General features: G+C 38.3%; 1 protein-coding gene across 8 annotated transcripts in view; it reads left to right on the top strand.

The window, feature by feature from the left end:
* Positions 1 to 18,808, top strand: part of LDB3 (LIM domain binding 3) — a 122,429-nt gene extending 103,621 nt beyond the window's left edge. For all 8 annotated transcript variants that reach the window (XM_051799822.1, XM_051799827.1, XM_051799829.1 and 5 more), the window contains 6 exons: positions 1,524 to 1,651; positions 6,645 to 6,948; positions 8,160 to 8,340; positions 10,536 to 10,656; positions 12,011 to 12,126; positions 14,053 to 18,808. In XM_051799822.1, coding sequence (XP_051655782.1) covers positions 1,524 to 1,651; positions 6,645 to 6,948; positions 8,160 to 8,340; positions 10,536 to 10,656; positions 12,011 to 12,126; positions 14,053 to 14,142 — 940 coding nt within the window. In that variant the 3' untranslated portion in view covers positions 14,143 to 18,808. The remainder of the gene's footprint in view (positions 1 to 1,523; positions 1,652 to 6,644; positions 6,949 to 8,159; positions 8,341 to 10,535; positions 10,657 to 12,010; positions 12,127 to 14,052) is intronic.
* The last annotated feature ends 610 nt before the right edge of the window (positions 18,809 to 19,418 follow it).

Genomic DNA, 19,418 nt, shown 5'->3' with positions numbered 1-19,418 from the left:
CTTTGACTGTTACAAATCACAGCACAATTCACAACAGAACTTACAGTGAATACAAACCCCCTAAAACTGTTTATCTTGGAGATTCCTGTTCACTCATGGTATAGTGGACCCAAATCCAGCCCTAAGCCCTAGAGTAGGTACAGAAATAATTAACTATTGCCATTGTAGCAATAGCTAAGTTTCTAGGTCTTGCTAAATAGACAAAATAAATTAGCCTGAGGCAGCAATGCTATGCAAACTAGATCTATAGTAGGAGGACTGTCAGAGCAGCAAAAAGCTACATTGTGAGCATAGGTTTATTTTGTTCAAAATTAAAAATCAGAAGTTTCGTTTTGTCAGAATGTTTGGTTTTTACCTGTACTGGAGGAAATTTGCTGGGTTTGCCACATAAAATTATAACGTGTTTTCTCCAGATGGCATCTGTTTCCACTGCTAAAGAAAGTAAAAGTCAAGATGGACCAAGAGTTTGGCAAAGCTGGACACTTGTTTTCATGTGCTGACAAATGTTTTCCTATAGAAAAAGCCACTGTGTAAATAACTCCTAAACTGTCAGCACAGGTGGATAGGGATGTGGTTCACACAGAGAAACTGAAAGGAAAAAGAAAGTAAAACTGTGTTTTTGGGGTGAGTAAGAGTGATGTTCTGTAGTGAATGGTTCTTTTTACTGCACACATCTGGGTCTCTGTTGCTTCCCCTCCTTGTACTTCTTTCTTCTCTCTTGCTTGCTTTGATTATGGTGCTCTTTTAGTGGTCTATGAAGCACAGACAGTACAAACAGAATCATCCCAGGGCAAATAGAAGAGGGATATATTTCAATGTGTTATTGTAATCTAACTGAGAATCACCATCCAAGCCATGAAATAGAGAACTGTTTCTTATGGATGTTTGGAATTCTGAGCAAATGTTTTTAATCTAAGAATGCAGAAATGGCATCATAATATTGCCTATCACATGTTTTTTGGGTAGGCTGAACCTGAACATTGGGAAAATTAACGTAAATTGTGGTTTCAGTCTAAATGGGGAAAAGAGTTAGTTTTAGAAATGTTTTTTTAAAGGTCACTATGATATTTTTGAAAGGAGTACAACACATATAGTTAGCATTTGTAGTAGTAGTAATTGTGCTGAGCCAGTGTATTTTTAAGTCAAGATACCTCTCATTGATTTATCTTATACAAGACTGGGCCTTTTTGTTTGTAGGGGAACAGAAAACAGACATTTTGTAGGCAGGTTCCTGAAGTCTGATCCCTTGTTAAACTCAGAGCTCCAAATTTGTCATATTCCCTCAGTAAGCTATTTTCTGTGACAGCAAGAGCAAATTGGCATTATTTAAAATCCTTATTCAGCTAATACAATTGTCCCAGCCTTTCTTAGCATGATGAAGACTGATGGATCTCACAGTATTCTCTCTGTAGCTCTCACGGACTGTTCCTCTTGGAGCGCTTCGGACACTGCCAGATCTGTTACTTCTTTATCAGTAACTTTTGCTGTTTATAAAGTTGTTCACACCTACATTTTGCTTTTAGAAACACAAGCCAGTCATATACACCAATACCAGTTTCTGGAAGCTACGGTGAAAGTCCTGCTGCTTCTGGTACTTCAAAACCAAGAGTTGTTACTACTGCCAGCATAAAGCCCTCTGTCTACCAGCCAGGTAAGGTGCCTTCAAAGTACTGAAAGGATCCAGAAAAAAAATGCACACACATTTCTTTCAGAGAAAGAAAATGCAAAGAATGCACATTTTGCAATAGGACACAGATGTATCAGAAAATATTTATAAACATGGGACTAAATGCTGCTAGCTGCTAGTTTTGGTTCAAATTATCTGAAGGTCGAGGATTTTGTTGTGTTTATATTCTGCTTCAGAGGTAAAATGTGGAACAAATAGAGGAGAAAGAATGAAAGCAAGGGAAATGTCTGTAATAAAATATGTGTAGCCTGATTTTTCAGAAGAAATACAACTGGAAAATAACACAGTTAGGAACCCAGTGACACTACAGAATTGATAAACTAGCTGAAGAATGCACAATTCAGGAATAAGATAAAATAAGTGGAGTTATCTTGAGTAGAATGTATTTGCAAAATAGATAAGGCCATATATTGAACTTCTCAAACTCAGGCTTACATTTGAAATAAAGAATAAGGGATTCATGTACTTCATAATGCTTTGCTTCCATTTTACAGAGGTCTGGTAACTGAAGGAATATATTTGGTTAGTCATTCATGTGAAAAATATGCTCCTTGATATTATTTTAATTCCCTTTGTATTAATGTGTTACAAATGGAGTGAGCTTCTAAAGCCATTGATGACCAAAATGTGAACCTTCAAAATGAACAAATTAAATGAGACAGTGATATAAGTCTAAATACAGTTCTGTTTCAAATTTAAGGTTTTTCTGATCTTAGCAAGAGAACTAAAAAGTTGATTTATATCTTGATGGTCGAGTAAATACGAAAAGGCCAAGAATTCTAAGAGTCCTAAACTCTATATTCTGTAATGGTTTATCTCTGGATCTACTGAAATTAAACAAATGTAGAAATTTTACTTAGACATAAAGCAGCCAGACAAATCAATTGATTGATCTTTATATTTGAGACATAAAGGTGGAAAAAGCCAAGTTAGAAAAGAGCTATCATAAGGTATTTAAGGATCTCCAAGTAAATAAACCTTCAGTTTTTTCTCATTTGCTTTTGGTTAAGTGTGTCAGCATATACCGTGTTCTCACTGAAGGCAAATGTTACTATTTTTGACTTGTAAAAGGAAAGATGGAGACAGAGGATTTATTTCAATAATGCAAAAACTATGGCAAGTCAAAATATCTCCTAAATACAGTGATTGATACTAAACCCCGTGCTCATTTGGGGGAAGTGTGAACTCCAGTTCTCAATATACAGGCCTGCCACAGAAATAAGTCTGCAGCTATTTGCAATTATTAGCTGTATCTGTTAAAGAAAAAGCTGGCTGTTGAACTCAACTTGAAATAAGAGGCAATCCTTTTGTTTTCCCCTGGGTTGGGCACCTTCTTTGCACTTCCTTACATTGCTGGTTTTATTTTGAAGTTCCTTATATTGCTGTGAACACTAAAATCTTTTCCCTAAATTTCATGACCCTTTAAAATTTCATTTTTAAAAGGCGTATAGACGTCTCTTCTGAACAAGGTCCACTAGATGGCAGGGTATCCCTGTGTATTCCTTTCCCCTTGGCTTTCCCAGACTGGGATAGCTCTTTCTCATATTCCAAGGAACTCAAACGCCAGTTTTTTGTCACAAAGTAACATGATACCTAAGTGTAAGAAAGCAGATCTTTCCTTTTGAATCCCCACGTCCAAATAGGACTACTCGTGTATGCAAAGTGGTCAAGCATAAAGGCCTGATCTGCTCCTTTAGAAATTGGTAGACAGATTCCCACAGATCTTAATGAACTTTCATTACTAAAACAGCAGCCTACATATAATTTCATTTTTAATTCTTCTGAATAAGAATAGTGTCTCCTTATAAAGCATCATCTGCTCTGTCTGTCATCTACTGTATTCTGTAACAGTGTACAGGAAGACTTTGAGCTTCAAGGATGTGGCCACTAAGTCTAGAACAAGCCAAATCAGTCGTGGTTATGAATTTAATTTGTTACTGAAAATAACAAAGAATAACTTATGTCATCTACTAACAAAGAAAAAAAAAAGGAAAATTGTTCTCACAATGTGAGCTGGTCTATGACTAAAGCATTTGAGACTACATAAATCTTTACTAAATGAGTCTTTGGTAACATATCTTTTTGTCTGGAGGGAAAATAGCCATTGATACTACATTCATGGGGAGAATTCCAAATTCCCTGGAAGCAAAGAATTGGCTTGTTCCTGCTGCTGCTAAGAGACCTCTTCTCCTGCCATTCTCTCAGGATAAAAATAATCCCATTCATTCTTTCCTTCTCTAAGAGAATCTGAGGGTTGAGAAAAACAGGGTGATAGAGGTTAGTTCACTGAATTATTTAAAGTATTAATTTTTTAACAGGTAGTGGTCAGCTCATACAATACTGATATTTTAAGAATATATTCTCTGATATACTGAATCTTAGTACTTTTTCAGCAGCAAACAGCCCGTTTTTTCTGCTGCATATATGCTGAAAGACTTGGAAATACATAAACAAGCCAGGGGAATGTGTATGGCAGTAGCTACTAAGACAAAAAAGTTGTTCAAATAAGCTTAGGGATATAGTTCTAAGATAATAAGATAATAATGCCTTCTTAATAACAACTGCCAAAATCTCAAAGTAAGTGAAATCTTTCCAATACATTGCAATGACATTATTTTAAATCAATACTAGTTGCAGCTTGTTCACAGGGGGAAAATGTATTGTAAGAAATCAAGCCTGTAAAATTAAATTACAGCAGCTGAAAAGAGAACTCAGACCAGTTGCAAACACCCAATATTTGTCATTTTGCAATAATTCCTCTGGTACTTTCTTTCAGTAACTGGAAAAAAAAATCCTGTTTGGTTGCTTTATTTTACTGCAGCAAGTAGAAAAGACAGAGTGAAAATAAAGAGAAGGTAGAGAGAATGAAAGACAAAGACTTTTCCCCAGTGGTTATCCTTCAAAGGGGTCTAGATTAATCTGAACCCAGATAAATCATATTCAGTCTGTATTGGTTGGAATAAACAAACTGGAAAAATAGAACACCAACACTGTGACATTAAGGAAGGAAAAAAAAGGACAAACAAAGAGCCTGTAAGCTGAATTTAGTAAAGACAATAATAGAAAAAGACATCCTAAAAATGGTACCTGGACTGCATTTGTTCTTCCTTTCTGGAACTCTGGGTTTGAATATCTGCCCATTTTGTTGGGCCCTCTGTGGGATACATGGCCATCCTCTGCATGAACCACAGCTCACTTTTAGGGGAGGGAGAATCCTTTCACAAAATGAAGTGAGCTGGAAGTCACCTTATTTAATTAGAGAGGCTCATAGGTGGGAGCCTTTTGAACTCACCAATTAGAGATGAAATATTACCTTCTAATTTTGCCTATCTTAATACTGTAATACATAAATAGCAACAGCCTCAGGATCTAAAAAGATTGCATATAAACTCTGTTCTGAAATCTTTAAACACTGTTTACCGTTTCCAAGTGAAAAAAAAAAAGGAAGCCTCAAGCTAAGGTGGGATACAGTTTTTGAAGCAGAAACTTGTTGAGACTGTAGAATAAGAAAGTTTTATCAAGAAAATGCATTAGATTCAACTCTGACCTCGATAAAAAGAAGATCATGAGGGTGATTGTAGTGCATTGATATAAATGCAATTTAAGCACCTGCAAATTGCCAATAACAAGTGCAAGTTATTCCATGTAGCAGGATGTGGGCTAAGGGAGGAGTGTTAAGTAGAACATAATCTCACCACTTAATTTCTCACTTAATTATTCAGAAAGATCCGTGTTACACTCAGAACTCTCTTGGTTGAAATATCTTTTTAACTGCAAGCCCCTTAAGGCTGTCCATGTTGTATTTGGTCATCGTTTTATTGGCACTGGGATCTCTTATGCAGAATGTCTGCCTAAACTGCTGCAGAACTGGCTTCTGTTCCTGAATCTGTGCTCTCTCATTTGGGCAAAACACTTCAACTGTCCAAGCTTCTTTTCAGTCATTCACTTTGTTTTCCTTGCAAAGGAAAACTGCTTTTAGTGCTCCTGTACTTGGCAGTAACTTCAGTCCTACATAATGCAAGATCTGATGTTTTAAACAGAGCAGGGCAATGGGAAAACTTGTTGGTATGTGCAGGCTGTAGCTCCTGCTTATTTTTACATGATAAAGCTCCACCCAAGATTAGAGCCTGGTGCACACAAACACAAGAGGCAGTCTGCACTGGAGATTTTATCTGATAGTCAAAGGGTAGAAAAAAGAAAGTGTAATATTCTATTTTATACACAGGAACTGAGACACAGAGATATTACACTTTGCTCAAAGTTATACAGGAAGTCTGTGGCAGAGCCAAGAACTGAACTGAGATCAGTCATAACCAGAAGTCTGGCCTTCCTCTGAGTGCTGTTGGCTTTGTCTTGCTGGTCATGTGAGCTGAATTGGCTCCCTCAGAATTGCTTCCAGTGCTCTCTATCTCTGTGTTCCCTCTGTGAGCCTGTTTTTCTTCAGAAACCAAGGAATAAACCCACAAATGATAGATAACAGTGATATCTGTAGAAAACGTTGCATTTGAATGAATATAATGAGACCAAAAATTAAGCATAACTTTTGGAAATTCCGAGGAATTTCATCTAAAACTTTGTTATATGATCTGACCTTTCTGTTTTTAACCTGTCTTAAAGAGATTATATGGCAGTCTTCAAAATTAACACAGAATTGTCATATCCATTCCTACTAGAAAATGAAGAGATGACCTTGAAAATGGTCTCCATAAAATCTGTAAAAGCCAGTAGGCAATGACTTTCTGTGATGCATGTGGATTAAAAGTCAGTAATTGTTCTGATATCCTGGGCTTCACTCCAGAATAAATGAGCAATAATGGAACAGACAATAATTAAGTATCATCTGAAGCTTTTACTTTTTGTATGTCATGGAGTACCCTTTGGTAAGTATTGCTGTATTGCCATCATTAGAAAAAGACTTTAAAATACTTCTTGGTTTCTTTTGGGATACTTAAAACAGCACCAGCACCAGCACCAGTTCATTCCTACACCCCAGCCAACACGGAGCCTGCAAGTCGCCCTCCCTGGGTAACAGATGACTCCTTTTCCCAGAAATTTGCACCTGGAAAATCCACCACCACTGTCACAAAGCACATCCTACCAAGGGGTGCTCCAGTGCCATCTCCTGCCTCAAGCTCTGCTTACCCATCTCCAGTTCCAAGTTCTTCCCAGCCCCCAATAGCCCGGGGAACAGTTCAGAGGGCTGAGCGTTTCCCGGCCAGCAGCCGAACTCCTCTCTGTGGCCACTGCAACAGCATCATTCGGTAAGGGCATGAGTCTTCAAGGGGGATGAAGCAGGAAAAAATATCAGAGAGACTGGTTATTGTACATTAATATCCAGTACCAGAGCCTAAGACTCTGTTAAATTACCCAGCAGGGATGTCTGTTGTCTGCCTCATTAATTTAACATTTCCAGAGCTCATTTTGTTATTGTGCGGTTCTCTTTTTATCACTGCAAAGTTATACATGTTAATTGTTGGTCTCCTGGATGCTGTGGCAAATCACTGCTTGTTTTTTAAACAGGTTTCTGGTCCTAAGGTAACCCTTTGAAGGAGGTTTGTACAACTTAATTAGGAGAGTTGGGGGGCTGGGGGCAGAGAGAGGGGATTATGGACAGAAAAGGAACGAGGCATCATTTTGGAACAGCAGCCAAATGTAATTGTTGCTTTTGTGTCTGGAGAAAGATAATGCCTACACTCTGTTACCAGTGATTCATAGCATGCCTCTCCCTTCTCCTCTCCCAGTTCATTGTGCTGGACCAGTGCCTACTGTTAGCCTGTGGACTGCTATCCAACTTTAAGTAATCCATGTTTAATGACAGTCTTCTCCACTAAAAGGAGCTGGTTTGGTGATGTGGAAATGCTGATTATTGCTCTTTATGTATTCTGAAATGGAAATAGTCCAGTAATAATCTCTATATCTAACTACAGTCAAGAGTCAATCACCAAAACGAATTTAATGTGTCTTCCACATAATGAAAGAGCAAGTTGTCATCTGATAGTCTGACATTTCCAGAACATGCTATATGCAATGCTCTCAGATGAAAAGAGGGCAGGAGACTTTAGGAGCTATTGTGAGGTGTGGATGTGTAGGTCTAGAAAGTTGCTTGTTACTTGATGCTTTCAAATAGAAGCATTATCTTCTATGTTGCAACCCTTGGCCTTTTCCTGTTGTCTTTGCAGCTGCTTACAAAGGCCTGTCATAGCTATGCAGATATGAAAACAATTGATGATTTTTCCAACAGTTCTCTATAAATCCAGTGTATGTGACCAAGCAGTAATGAAATGTTTTAACCAATTAGCAGTGTATTTGAGTAATGATCTTGAAAAAGACCATTTCTGTTCAGGCTTCTGGATGTTTTCAATGTGCACCTCATGGTTCAAGTAGAATGCTTCTTACACATGTACGTGGGGTTTGCAATCAGGGGCTTTCAGTCTTTTTGCAATACAAATAAGATAACCATGATTGTTTGCAGAGGTCCTTTCCTGGTAGCCATGGGTCGCTCTTGGCACCCAGAAGAATTCAACTGTGCTTACTGCAAGACATCCTTGGCTGATATGTGCTTTGTGGAGGAGCAGAATAGTGTGTACTGTGAGCGCTGCTATGAACAGTTCTTTGCACCAACCTGTTCCAGGTGCCACACTAAGATCATGGGGGTAAGAAAGCAACATTAACCCTTTCTGCAACTGTGTGGATCACTGAAGTAGTGAAATAGTTTAGACTGTAAGCAATGAATGCAGATATTTTATTATTTCCTCCTGTTTAAGAATTATTTCCCAGCTTGTTGATTGTTTCAGAATGAGAAACATATTATTTTATAATAATTTTTATCTATCTGAACTCTTGGATATTTCTGTAGTTTATTCAACTCATATAATATGTAATCCAGTTACTATCTCACTGTGTGTAAAGTAAATAACACTTTCTAGGTAGTTTTTTGCTATCCCATACACACTATGTTCCTTTTATCCCTCTGTTCCTTATATTTATAGTAAGAGACTTGAACTGGGTTTTTATTTCTTACTTAGGGCTTAGTCAAAATTTCAGTGGAGAAGTCAGTGATGTTGGGAGGACGCCCATTGCTCTTGCTGCACCTCACTGGTAGTTACCAACACAGCTGGCTTCTTATAGTTAAGAAAATACAGAACAAATACAAAGTCTGAATTCCAGAAAACCAAAAATACATGCCACTTTTGTGCTAAAGTACTCATGTACAAGTAAATGTACAACTAAATTTGCTCTCCATATAGCTTAGATGGGGATGAGGTTGGAATACCCTGAGTTAATTTTAGCAGTGTATTTGGACATGCAGTTGCAGTGAATATATGACATGATCCTCTTAAATGAGGGAGCCAGGAGCACCACATTGGTTAGCTGTCACCTTTGACATCTGTCTAAATGTTTGCATTGACAGACTAGATGCTCTTCTCTGCAACTGCCAATTAGGGATGGCAGCATCAGACATTGATGGTGAAGCTCTGGCTCCAACCAAACCAAGTCTCATTTGCTACTGCAGCAGTAGGAGTAATTTTACAGCAGAGTACTGACTTAAGTTACCTAATGAATGCTGGCACAAAGCAGTTTCCCATTATGGATTTTCATCAGGAAAGCAGCAAAGATGCCAGCTGCCTCTATTTATATTATTAAGATTTCTCAAGCTATTTTTTGCTTCTTACTTCACTGACGTTCATAAATGAATCCAAACCTATTTATCAGTGATAGCTGCTTTGCAAACGGTAACAGAAGTTAATGAATCTCAAATGGTGATTCTCTAATAAGATATATGGCAAACCTAAATTAGAGTATTTTGCCTATTCACTGGATTAAAAGCATGGAAGAGGACTTCAATCCATTTTGTCATAATCAATGGACATTAAAAGTAATCTTTAGAAGAGAATCAGACTCTATGTATATAATTGGAAGCAGCAAAAAATAGGATGGAGATTCTCAGCTGGTATAAATCAGAGCTCTTTCACTGAAGTTAACAAAGTTAATTTACACCAGTTACACAGCTGGTCTTTTGAAATCTGGACTGTTTGACAGAGATACACTGTCAAACATCATCCTGGGCACATGTGAGATTGAACAAATCAGCAGGTAACTGTGCCTTAGAGCTCAGTACAGCAGCTTTGGGGCTTGGAAGGCTTCTGTATGACCAAAAAATGAAGCAGTGATAGAGATTGCTCCATACAGAAGTCAGAAGCTGATAAAATCTAGATGCTCAGTTTAAGAGAACATCAGTTGCACAGAATTAGGGTTTTTTGGGCTAAACACATGGTCTAGGAACAGACACACAGGCTCATTTTTACTAAGTTTACATAAGTTAAAATCTAAGGACTTTTTTTTTTTTAAATTTTCACATTAGTTTGTAAATCATTCTTGTAAGAAGCATAAAGAAATTGCTACATTATCTAAACTGTTTTGAAACAGCAGCCTTAAATCACTTATTCTTGGTCTTAGAGAGAAAATCACTCTTTAAAATTTATTTAACAAATCATACTCTTGCACTGAAGAGTTCATACTAGTCGTGACAAAACAAAGGAGAAAATAATCAGAATCTTTGTGCAGAATCTCTCCTGCAACAGCAACTGGGCATGTTGATACAAACAGCTGGCTGAACCATATTGTTTCATTTTGGCAAATACATTGTTCTAGAAAGTTTGCAGTCCTATTTCCTCTTTCTTTCCAGAAGGAGTCCAATTTCTGTCATAATTATTTCTTTTGAGGAAGGGAACTGGCTGATAAAGAAGGGAAGAATGTAGAGCACCTCTGCCTTGTGTTAGTTCTCCAGTAGGTTGTTGCAGGGCTTGCTCTTCTGCTGGAGATTTTGGTTTGTTTGTTTGTTTTACAGGAAGTGATGCATGCCCTAAGACAGACTTGGCACACAAGTTGCTTTGTCTGTGCTGCTTGTAAGATGCCATTTGGAAACAGCCTGTTTCACATGGAGGATGGGGAACCTTACTGTGAGAAAGGTATGGCAAACTGGAAAGTTCTGCTCATAATCATGTGCTTCATGTTCATGGAAGAAACATAAGAATAAAGCAGCTGATGAACAAAATAAAAGCAGTTACCCATCCAGCATGGATTTTGTTTCCACTCCCCACACATACAAGTGTTTCTGTCTCTGTATTTTTCTCCAGTTTATATGATAGAACAGCTGGTCTTTACCTCAGTGTCCCAGAATGCCTCACCTCACTTCTCTCCCTTATGTATTATGATACTTACTTTGCATTCCTCTTCCTACACCTTGTCCCCTGTCCCACTCCCTTCCTTGGCAGATTCTGCTCACTAGAAATGAAAAATTATTCATTTAGGACTGCCCACCATCTCTATATTGAATCACTTGAGTTATGACCTCTGATGCTGCTGCCTCGCCCTAAAATTGTTCAACCACCATATATGAAAAGATAGCTCTGCACAGATGTGCAACACATGGTAGTGCAGATTTTGTTTTCTGCCTGTTGCAACAAATGATCTGCTTCTTGCCAACTAACAAAGGAAAAGGCCAAGTTTTCCCAAACTATGGAAAAGGTTTAATAAATGGTACTTGCCATGCAAATGAGCTGCCTGGCGTGGTCAGGAGGGAGGTTAAGGTTTAAGTGATATTCCCTCTGTATCCCCTTGTCCATTCAAAGAGCCTCCAGCCTGCCTCTCTCTGGAGATTCCTTCCTTATGGTTTATGCAATTCAAATTTTACAAATCAGAGGAACTCTTAGTGAAGAGTAAAAACCACACAGCTGAACTGACTGGGCACCTACCTTTTAAAATTGGAGGTTTTGTCATAACATCTAATAACTCTCATGAATTCCGTCTACCTTTAGAATTTCCACTAATCTTTTTCAATGTCAAGCCTTTCCCGAGTGCCCTTGATAATCAAAGTAAAGATGTACTAATCAGCCAGTATGGGGTTATCATAATATTCTCTCAATGCAGAAAGAACATAAATCCAGTGATGAAAACTTGTAACATTCCCTGGCCATTAGACTCTTTTGTATGACCATATTTGTCCTTATTAATAGATTCCACATACATTAAAGCTAATTTAAAAGTAATGTGAGAAACATAAGTTCAAATTCCATGAATTTTTTTGTTTGTCTTTTAGATTTGTGATGACAAATGTCATACTGACGTGGGGTTTTGAACTGAGTTTGTATTGAAATAAGGAAAGAAAATAAGCAAATTTCAGTATGAGTGTTTCAGTGAATGTAGTTGGAAACTGAGCAAAAACAATCAAAAGATTCATTGTCTGGAAACTTTCTATTTCTCTTGGATTTAATACAATGACATTAAGAGTTTGTTCTAAGTTTGCTTTCTGTTTTATTTTAGATTATATTGCTTTGTTCAGCACAAAATGCCATGGCTGTGATTATCCTGTTGAAGCTGGAGACAAATTCATTGAAGCTCTTGGACACACTTGGCATGATACCTGCTTCATTTGTGCTGTAGGTTCCACACCAAATACTGTCTCATTCCTTTATACTCCTAAATTTTGCAGTAACATCAGAAAACCTGAAAGCAGGAATGACTAACATATGCCTAAGGATGTGGAGGGATGGAATTTCATTTTTCACTTGCAGATGGAGAAGCATGGGAGTCATTTCTCTTCTGCTCCATAAACTTTTACTAGAATTATGAAATTTGACCGTCACAAGTGAGTGTTTTCTGATAAAACATCCAGTGTTAGAGAGTACATACAGCAATACATACCACTATTGCTGTTACTCTTTCCAGTGTTTACCAAATAAAGATAGAGCAAGACTGAAAATAAATTAACACCATACTGAACAGCATAACCATAATCTTACTTAAAAAGCAGCAAAGTTTGTATTTCCAAGCAGAATTCTTGTTGAAACTTGCAAAAAGGAGTCTGTTTAGAGAGAATGAATAGTAGTTAGCATAGAAGTTGGGCAAACTCATCAATCTGTGGTGTGCACACAGCTATAGAGGGTGGCCATATTCCCACACTCTGCACACAAAGCAGGAAAATCCATATGATAAAAGTACTTTCATCTGGTTCTAATACTGCTGTGCAGCTCTACAACATAGTATTCCTAAAGTGATAATATCTGGAACCTCTAATTAGCTAAAAATAGTATGTTGGCCACGGCAAACTGACAGTGACAATTTCTAATGTTTGTTTAACTCTAAAATTTAGGTTGAAGAGTTGAAAGTATAGAAATGTTTATAAATATCTAAAGCTAAACCAGCTGCTGGTCTCTCAGGGGTACATGGAAGTGAGTGACACAAAAGTGTCTTGTGAAAACTGAAGTCTTTTGGAAATTCTAACCTAGGAAGAGAGTTTCCTTCACAAGCTGAAAGCTATTAATCACTTATAAATATTGATCACTTATAAAAGACACTTTCTCTGAATATTTCATGTTCTTTTTCTGCTCGTTTACCTCAGCTACCCAGTTTTCTGTGGAGGTGATAGTTTTATTATGCCTCACAGTGGGGTTCTTTTTTAGGACCTAACTTTATTTCTTTCACTGGGTTAAGTCAAATGCAAATCAATACATGACTCCTGATTTCTAAGATGCTATCCTCATATCCTGCAACATCTGATGTTGCCACCTAACCCTGCCATAAGCATTAGGGACAATGTTTACTCTTACTTCTAGATTGTGATGTGTTGCCTGCCTTAAGTGGTTCTAGTCAGCTCTGACCTTGCCAGTGGTGCTGCACTACCCTGTGTAGACACCTGAGCAATCCAGGGCAGTCTGAGCTGACCTAAACCTGAGCTGCCTCGCCCCAGCCCTGCATTCTCACCTGCTTTGTTATGTCAACACTGACACCCAAGGCAGCCAGGCAGAGAACTCGGGGGTTGCAGAGTAACCTGGTAAGAATAAGTGATTAGTATTCGGTGATGGCTGTCTAAATAACTCACTCTTTGATCACATAAGTGCCCACACCAAGAAACAGTACCGATAGCAATGGGTGTCTGATGGTCTCATGAAAGGCTGGTGCCCCTGGCACCTCACCAGAGCCTTTGGGAAGTCCTGTGCCTGTTAAAGGATCAGAACCGGGGGCTGAAAGTCGGAGCATGTGCTGCAGTGTGCCAACACCCTTTGGCAGTCTACACAAACACTGCTTGGATGTGCCAAAGCTGCCCAGGGGATCGGGTACCAGTAAACTTAGTGGGCAGGGGTGTCAGGAAAGTACAGATAGGAGAGCTGATGCAGACCAGAGCCTAACCCCAGTGGGGAGCAGGAAAACTACCACGGCTTGCACTTTGAACCAGGAAATCAGATGCACTTCTAGCAATGAAATGCATGGGCAGAAGAGAAGTACAGTTGAAACTGATAGTCACATCTATCTCACTCTTTTTTCCCCCCTTAATTATTCCTGATTGTATTTGTTATTAATTCTAGGTATGCCACGTGAATTTGGAAGGTCAGCCATTCTACTCCAAGAAGGATAAGCCACTGTGCAAGAAGCATGCCCATGCCATCAATGTTTAAAAGAAGAGTTGGTAGTCAGTAATGCTGGGGTAAAACAGATGACTAACTGGGCAATCATAAAGTTGATAACCATGGCTAGCATTTCCCTTGGTAAAAGCTAGGCAGTTGGTACTTCAGAAGTTTAACTTTATCCTCTTTCATAAATGCAGAACGTGCTTTTTTTGCAAGGTTCACATGAAAACCTGAATGAACAGTCAAAACCAACTGAACCAATGAACTAGTCTGTTATTAGAGCAACAGTTGGGGAAAATCTTGAAATTAACCGAAAACCTTGATATAAAAAGTAATGTGCAAATACAGTTTCAAATGAACTACCCACAGCAGTTTTACTGCTTAGACCACACACTGGTGTTTAAAAACAACTGGAAAAATCCTTTTGTAGCAAGTCATTTTCTTTCACAGCAAGAATGAGTAAGTGCCATATGTACAGTCATCTGTAGAACCAAAGGCCATAGCTTTCAAAGGGAAATAAATAGATTAGGGCTTCCCCTATGAAAGTGAGTGCTATTCCATTATGTTGTGGTGCTACCTCATAGCACCAGATATTTTAGATTCTTTCCAAATAAGAAGTCTGCCTTGAATCCATATGTAGCTGGGAAGCCTAGGTGACAATCCATAACAGTTTGAAAATGAAGTGGAAATGGAATAATGCCTCCCATAACCCAGTAGGATTGAGAAAAGCATGCTGGGTCAGCCTTGCCAGGGCACTTGGCTTATGTGTGTACAGTAGATCAGTCCACTTTCAAATCATAATGGAAAAGGGACAACTGGCTTTCTCCAAATGGCTCTGACATTGAATGGAATAGAGCTATCTGGAAAGGCCAACTTTTAATTCAAAATCAGTTTTCCTTTCCTCTTGAGGACAAAAAAAATAAATTTAAAGTCTCTTTGGATTCTAATTCCCATTGATGCCAGAGGGAGGTAGAAATCTACATCTGGACCTTCACATTGATGAATACAGAAGAAACACATCCATCTAGCACAGCCAGGAAGTGGAAGATTCCCTATTCTATCTGGAAGATTCCCTAATCCATAATTACAAAAAAGGCATTTTTTTTTCCTATAGTAAATTAACATTGATTAAAAATTCATAAGGCAGCAGGCACACACTCTGTATTACTTTCCTTAGTTTAAATGCAACACATCATTAATTGTAGCAGTATTTGCCATTGTAAAACAGTAGCCAAGTTCTGACAATTAGGATAACCATACAGTCCCCTTTTCTAAGAACCATACAGTCATCTTTCTTCTAATATTTTAAGAATGACTTTCAAGTTGCTCAAACAGTTATTTATAGAACATTTTTGGGGATTTTTTTCAAATGAGCAAAACTTGTAGTACTGATAACACTTCTGAATTTTTAAATAGCAATGACTTTTATACTGGAGACAGCAGTTCTGTCTGATGGAGTTAAGATGGAAAGTCTGATCACTATTCAAGTTTTATTAACTCGTTTAAGTGAGAATTATGATGTGTGTGTTGACAGCTTGCAGTACTGACAGTTTGGAATTAGTATTTCTGAGGCTGAGGATGCATTCTGTGGGCCACATGCTGGTGCCATCTGCACCTATTTTACCTTGTGCTTTGAGCAACAAAAAATTACATAACATTGTCTGCCTTGCCCCTCCTATGGGGGCATAATGGGTAATGCCCATTTTAAGATATTTATGTGTCTCTCGAGGAATGAAAAACTGTCCAAAGTTTGGGAGAGCAAGAAAAGAAATTTGGAGTTCTAATATGAGAGTTAAGTTAGCTGCAGGCAGTTTGCATCTTGGACAAAAATAACAACCTGAGCTGCCTGTGGCAGTTTTGACGTGTATGACCGGTATTTATTCAGTAGGTATCTTAGTTTTCACTGATCTTAGCAGTGATCTGACCTGAGTGCTACAGGCTCAGATTTTTGTATGCATGAATTAGTCTAAAACACTAGTACATTATATGCAAAGCCTTTTTTTTTTCTATAAGCAAGCAAATTTTCTGTTTTCAGTCGGTGCTGGGCTGATATGAATATGGTTCCATAGATTACAAAATCCAAATATCTGGCTCACAATATTCTCCAGAGGAATAAATAGTAATTATGGAAGATAAATATTTTTTCCACCCCTAATTTGACTTCATTAAATACCTTTTCACAACAGTGAGAAAATTCTAGATTTCCTTTTTTCAATGTCATTCTACAAAATGATGTCATTATCTGTTATTTGAGAGAATTCATATCAGCATACTATATACTAAGAGTGCATTGAAGATATTCTTTAGACAGATTTCTGTGTTACCCACTGACTGGGACTAGTCTCTGACTGCAACATCAAAAGAGGGAGTCAGGCTCCATGGGAGGACACAAAATGGTAGGGCTTGTGGTGGAAGCCTCAGGAGAATTTCAGAAGGTCTTTCACCTCTGATGTGCATGTGTGTGTGTGTGTGTGTGTGTGTGTGTGTGTGTGTCTCATCCTCCCTCCACCTTCCCCCTCAATGTCCCTAAAAGCTTCCCTGGCAGTGAAGGATGAAGCATTCTAGGATATGGCCAGAGGTGGAGGGCTGCAGCTTGGGCAGGGCTGCAGACAGATGTTGTTGACAGACACAGCGTGGCTGAGACTGGCCCTTCCTGAGTGCACCGAGGAGCCCAGACTGGAGCTGGAGCTGCTGGTTTGGACAGGGCTGTGGGAGATGGGGCTGTCGGTGTGGGCAGGGGAAGGGGGGCTTGGGTCAGAGGAGGCAGAGTTCCTGCAGCAACCAGAGTGTGGGGGCTCTGGGGACCTCTGGTTGAGTGTAAAAAGGAAAGGGAAGCCCTTCCTGAGGCTGGGGTTGGAGTGGGGAGAAGAGCCAGGTAAGGCTGGTTTCACCAGGCCTTAGGTAGTTGGGGTGGGGCAGAGCAGGAACAGAGGTGGGGGCATAGCCAGGATGGCTCACTACAGTCAGGGAAAGGGCTTGAATTAAGGAATTAGGGTACAAGTAGCTCACAATAGCCCAGAGAGGGGCTGTGAGTATGTACAGAAGAGGTGAGTGAGGATCCAATCCCAACTAAACCTGAAGTCAGCGCTGCAGAAAAGTGAACGCGTCCACAGCAGAGCTGAGCTGAACTCCTGGGGTGGCAACAGGGAAAATGCAGCAGCACAGACTTCAGGGGGAGCTGTACTGGCTTGAGAGAATCCTGAAAATTTCCTTCTCAATGGGAGCCGTACAAACTTGAGAGAGTCTGGAAAATTTCCTTGGGCAGATAACCTGCACTGTAGCACATGCCCTGACTCCAGCTGGTGTCTGAGCAAGTGAGATTAAAGCTAGTTTACATATCACTATATGAGGTGCAGTGGTATCTCTGAATGAAGAACAGAGATACCCTGAGGATTATCATGTAATAAAAATTTCCTGTTATGACTTGTGCTGCTTCATAATGTGGTCCAAAAATAGGGAATCCACGTACCCGCCCTTGATATCTATATTAAGATATAATTTTTGCACATATCTGAATCAGAAATTTTTGAATAATGTAGCATTTTAACTTTCACAGGGGTAGGATACCACATAACTGCTGATACTCTTCTGCCATGTCACCTTTGTGATATGGAGAGTGTAAAATGCATATATATAATATATATATCTAAAATGCAAAACATGGCCTTCCAATTATCACTGAACATAATGTTGTACAAAAGTATGCAAGGTTAATAATGTGTACTTGTTTATGTTTTATGTCTTGTAATAGATACCTGGGATGAGTCCTAAGTTCCTCTGAATATTTCTTTTCATTCTAATTAATGTGGGGTTTTACCTAATAAAGCAAAGATACTGTACCTCTGAATGATCAATTAAAAAGACCAGTCTTTCATCTAACAAAAAGTGTTCAATAACTTTTCAGTCTAAGGCTTCAAAAACTATCTTAATGCTTTTCTCTCTTTTTGTGTTCTTTCTGCAAAACAAGGTAAATTAAATGTTTCCAAAGATGACTGCTTTTATTATCTAGGCAAAAAAAAACCAGTCTTAGGACTTCTTTTTTTTTAGAAGTTAATTTTTACTGTATTGGATTCACACATTACACAGTTCTAAAATCAATTCAAAACAAAGACAAATATTTTTTTCTTTGGTCCTTCAGTGGTCAGTATTTTGGGTGAAATGTTTTATTAGAGATTATTTGTATTTATGTTTAATAATGTGAATTTCCACAGCACTGAACACACTTATTAGTGTCTAATGCTGGGCACGCTAATGTTTGTTTGCTGGACTCGTCTCCTGGTAGCGGATATTAATTTGTTTAGTATTTATAAACATCAGAATTTGAAACTGAGTGATTTATTGCCTGCAGTGATCATATATTAGAAGTCTAGGTTTTATAATATATTGACATATTGACTTGATGCCACAAGTGCCCTTGCTTTTAGATATATATTTTTTCCTAAGTTCCTAGTTATTTCAGAACAGAATGTAGTGTGGTTTATGAGATGTGAGTAACTACCTTGCATGGATTATCTGTGCCAAGATGAATGAAACAGTCTAGTAATAAAAGCAATGTGCAAATACAGTTAAAGCTTTATGATTTGGGCATATTTATTAATATGGCATGTGAACAGCTGACAGCTTTCAGCCATGTAACACTGATAAGAAAACATACACAAGCTTGTACTCTCTATTTCAGACCTGAAAATAAAAAGTAAAAGCATTGGTTTCAGCATTATTGTTTATCAGTCTTGAATATTTTATTAACCAAATGTTATTTTAAACAAACAAATATCAGTATGCTTAAAAAATGTAGTGTTCTAACAGTACATGTTATAACTTAGCAAGACCTTTACAGTCACAGACCTTATTGTGTCAACAAACACTGTTTATGGTAACTTTGTAAGGAATGGGCAAAATCTGTCTTAAATTACATCAATGCATCTGCAAACAGACTGCATAAGTTCAGGTAGGTGTTCTTCCATTCCTTAGCAAAAGTTATTTTAAATAATACACAAAATGTTTTAAACATCCTCAGTGAGCTCTAGTGCCAAGAAATACTTCCAAATGAAAGGATATCTTCATATAGCAGGGTGTTTTTTAAAAATAGCCATTTTGTGCATTCCTGATTCACACTCCTTAGGAAGGCAGGCTTTTTGGAGATATGACTAAGTACATTAAACCTAATTAAGAAGTTAGATGATAAAGAGACAGACTTGGCTTCAGATGGCATTACAAAGTACAGCATCAGGAATCACAGCTGTGTGCACTTTGATTTTATTTTAAAGCCATGATTTCTGTTTATAATGTGGGTAAGGAAAAACAATTCAAAAGAATGACCAGAT

Source organism: Manacus candei, unplaced genomic scaffold, assembly GCF_025592945.1.
Source record: "Manacus candei isolate 608988 ecotype Guabito, Panama unplaced genomic scaffold, ASM2559294v1 h1tg000050l, whole genome shotgun sequence".
NCBI lineage: Eukaryota > Metazoa > Chordata > Aves > Passeriformes > Pipridae > Manacus > Manacus candei.
This window is presented reverse-complemented; position numbering and strand designations above follow the sequence as displayed.